This window comes from Rhincodon typus, chromosome 44, assembly GCF_021869965.1.
Source record: "Rhincodon typus isolate 14 chromosome 44, sRhiTyp1.1, whole genome shotgun sequence".
Lineage (NCBI taxonomy): Eukaryota > Metazoa > Chordata > Chondrichthyes > Orectolobiformes > Rhincodontidae > Rhincodon > Rhincodon typus.
The window spans coordinates 2,479,437-2,481,951 of NC_063375.1; the positions used below are offsets into that span (position 1 = coordinate 2,479,437).

The window sequence follows — 2,515 nt, forward strand, 5'->3', positions numbered from 1 at the left end:
GCGCTGTCGGAGGGTCAGCGTCGAGGGAGTGGGCATTGTCGGAGGATGAGGGAGCAGGTGCTGTCGGAGGGTGAGGGAGCGGGGCACTGTCGGAGGGTGAGGGAGTGGGCGCTGTCAGAGGGTGAGGGAGCGGGGCACTGTCGGAGAGTGAGGGAGCAGGCGCTGTCGGAGGGTGAGGGAGTGGGCACTGTCGGAGGGTCAGCGCCGAGGGAGTGGGCACTATCCGAGGGACAGGGTTGAAATCAGTTTATGTGTAGGTGCTGCTGACTGGAGGGACTCGAAGCCAGTGAACTCGAGCCAGAATTTCTTCATGTTGGACGGTCTGCAGCCTGGAACTCCATATCGTGTTAAACTGTGGCAGCTTGGACGGTTCAAAAACGTCACTGTTTGGGAGAAAGACATAGAGACAGTTGGACCAGGTGAGTCAAACTCTCCCAGTACAGGGACAGGGGGTTAGATACAGAGTAAAGCTCCCTCTACACTGATCCCCCATCAAACACTCCCAGAGACAGGGACATCATGGGGTTAGACACAGAATAAAGCTCCCTAAGCCTGCGTGGCTATTCAATTTGCCAAGTCATCACTTGCAGACCCTTCATGGTGTTTGCGGCTGTGCACTGTCTATGTGCCTGTTCGATCTATCGAACGGTGGTTACTGAAGTCAGGTGAAACCAGCAGGAGCAATTCGCTGGTTACCAGGCTTCCAGCAAAACAGGGAGACACAGAGACGAGAGGAAGTCTGTCTGAGTGTAGGTGGGGGAACGGGTGGCTGGGGTTCCACAGTGCTCAGGCAGATCGTGTCCTCCTGAGCCATTAGTAACCCCTTCAAAGCTTGGCATCTAATCTGTAACTGACGGACACATCAATATGTCCGGCAGCGCTGTGGAGGCTGGAGGTTTAACAATCCGTGTCATTTCCATCGATCCAGTGCTCCGGGACACGGGAACAGGAGGCCATTCAGCCCCAACCCTCCTCTCCTTGAACCTGCTACGCAGGAGCAGGAGGCCATTCAGCCCCTCCCCCCTTCCTCAATACCCTGCTCATCAACCAGGGACACTGTCACCAGGTGCACATAGGAGAGCAAGGTCAAACCTTAGTGTCTGAGAGAGAGAGACTGGGGTATACACTGGGGGGTCTGTGTCTGAGAGAGAGAGACTGGGGTATACAATGTGGGGTCTCAGTGTGTGAGTGGGTGTGTGAGAGAGAGAGACTGGGGTATACACTGGGGGGTCTCAGCGTCTGAGAGAGAGAGAGACTGGGTATACACTGGGGGGTCACAGTGTCTGAGAGAGAGACTGGGGTATACACTGGAGGGTCTGTGTCTGAGAGAGAGAGACTGGGGTGTACACTGGGGATCTCAGTGTCTGAGAGAGAGAGAGAGACTGGGGTATACACTGCGGGGTCTCAGTGTCTGATAGAGAGAGAGACTGGGGAGTCTCAGTGTCTGAGAGAGAGAGACTGGGGGGGTCTCAGTGTCTGAGAGAGAGACAGGGATATATATTGAGGGTCTCAGTGTCTGAGAGAGAGAGAGTCTGGGGTATACACTGGGGATCTCAGTGTATGAGAGAGAGAGAGAGAGAGACTGGGGTATACCCTGGGGGGTCTGTGTCAGAGAGAGAGACTGGGGTATACACTGGGAGGTCTCAGTGTATGAGAGAGAGTCTGGGCTATACACTGGGCGGTCTCAGTGTCTGATCGAGAGAGAGAGACTGGGAGGTGTCTCAGTGTCTGAGAGAGAGACTGGGTATACACTGGGGGGTCTGTGTCTGAGAGAGAGAGACTAGGGGATACACTGGGCGTCTCTGTGTCTGAGAGAGAGACTAGGGTATTCACCGGGGGTCTTAGTGTCTGAGAGAGAGAGACTGGGGTATACACTGGGGTGTCTCAGTGTCTGATAGAGAGAGAGACTGGGGGGGTCTCAGTGTCTGAGAGAGAGAGACTAGGGGATACACTGGGCGTCTCTATGTCTGAGAGAGAGACTGGGGTATTCACTGGGGGTCTCTGTCTGATCGAGAGAGAGACTGGGGGGTACACTGGGGGTCTCTGTGTCTGAGAGAGAGAGAGAGACTGGGGTATACACTGGGGGTTCACAGTGTCTGAGAGAGAAAGAGACTGGGGTATACACTGGGGATCTCAGTGTCTGAGAGAGAGAGAGACTGGGCTATACACTGGGGGGTCTCAGTGTCTGATCAAGAGAGAGAGAGAGACTGGGGTGTGTCTCAGTGTCTGAGAGAGAGACTGGGTATACACTGGGGGGTCTCAGTGTCTGAGAGAGAGAGAGACTGGGGTATACACTGGGGGGTCTGTGTCTGAGAGAGAGAGAGAGACTAGGGGATACACTGGGGTCTCTGTGTCTGAGAGAGAGACTGGGATATTCACTGGGGGTCTTAGTGTCTGAGAGAGAGAGACTGGGTATACACTGGGGGGTCTCAGTGTCTGAGAGAGAGAGAGACTGGGGTATACACTGGGGGGTCTGTGTCTGAGAGAGAGAGAGAGACTAGGGGATACACTGGGG

The 2,515-nt window shown here is 54.9% G+C and overlaps 1 protein-coding gene across 1 annotated transcript in view; it reads left to right on the forward strand.

The window, feature by feature from the left end:
* LOC109926012 (neural cell adhesion molecule L1-like) overlaps positions 1 to 2,515 on the forward strand; it is a 32,142-nt gene that overhangs the window by 22,798 nt on the left and 6,829 nt on the right. Inside the window, exon 15 of the mRNA XM_048619956.1 lies at positions 258 to 419. Within this exon, the coding sequence (XP_048475913.1) occupies positions 258 to 419 (162 nt within the window). The remainder of the gene's footprint in view (positions 1 to 257; positions 420 to 2,515) is intronic.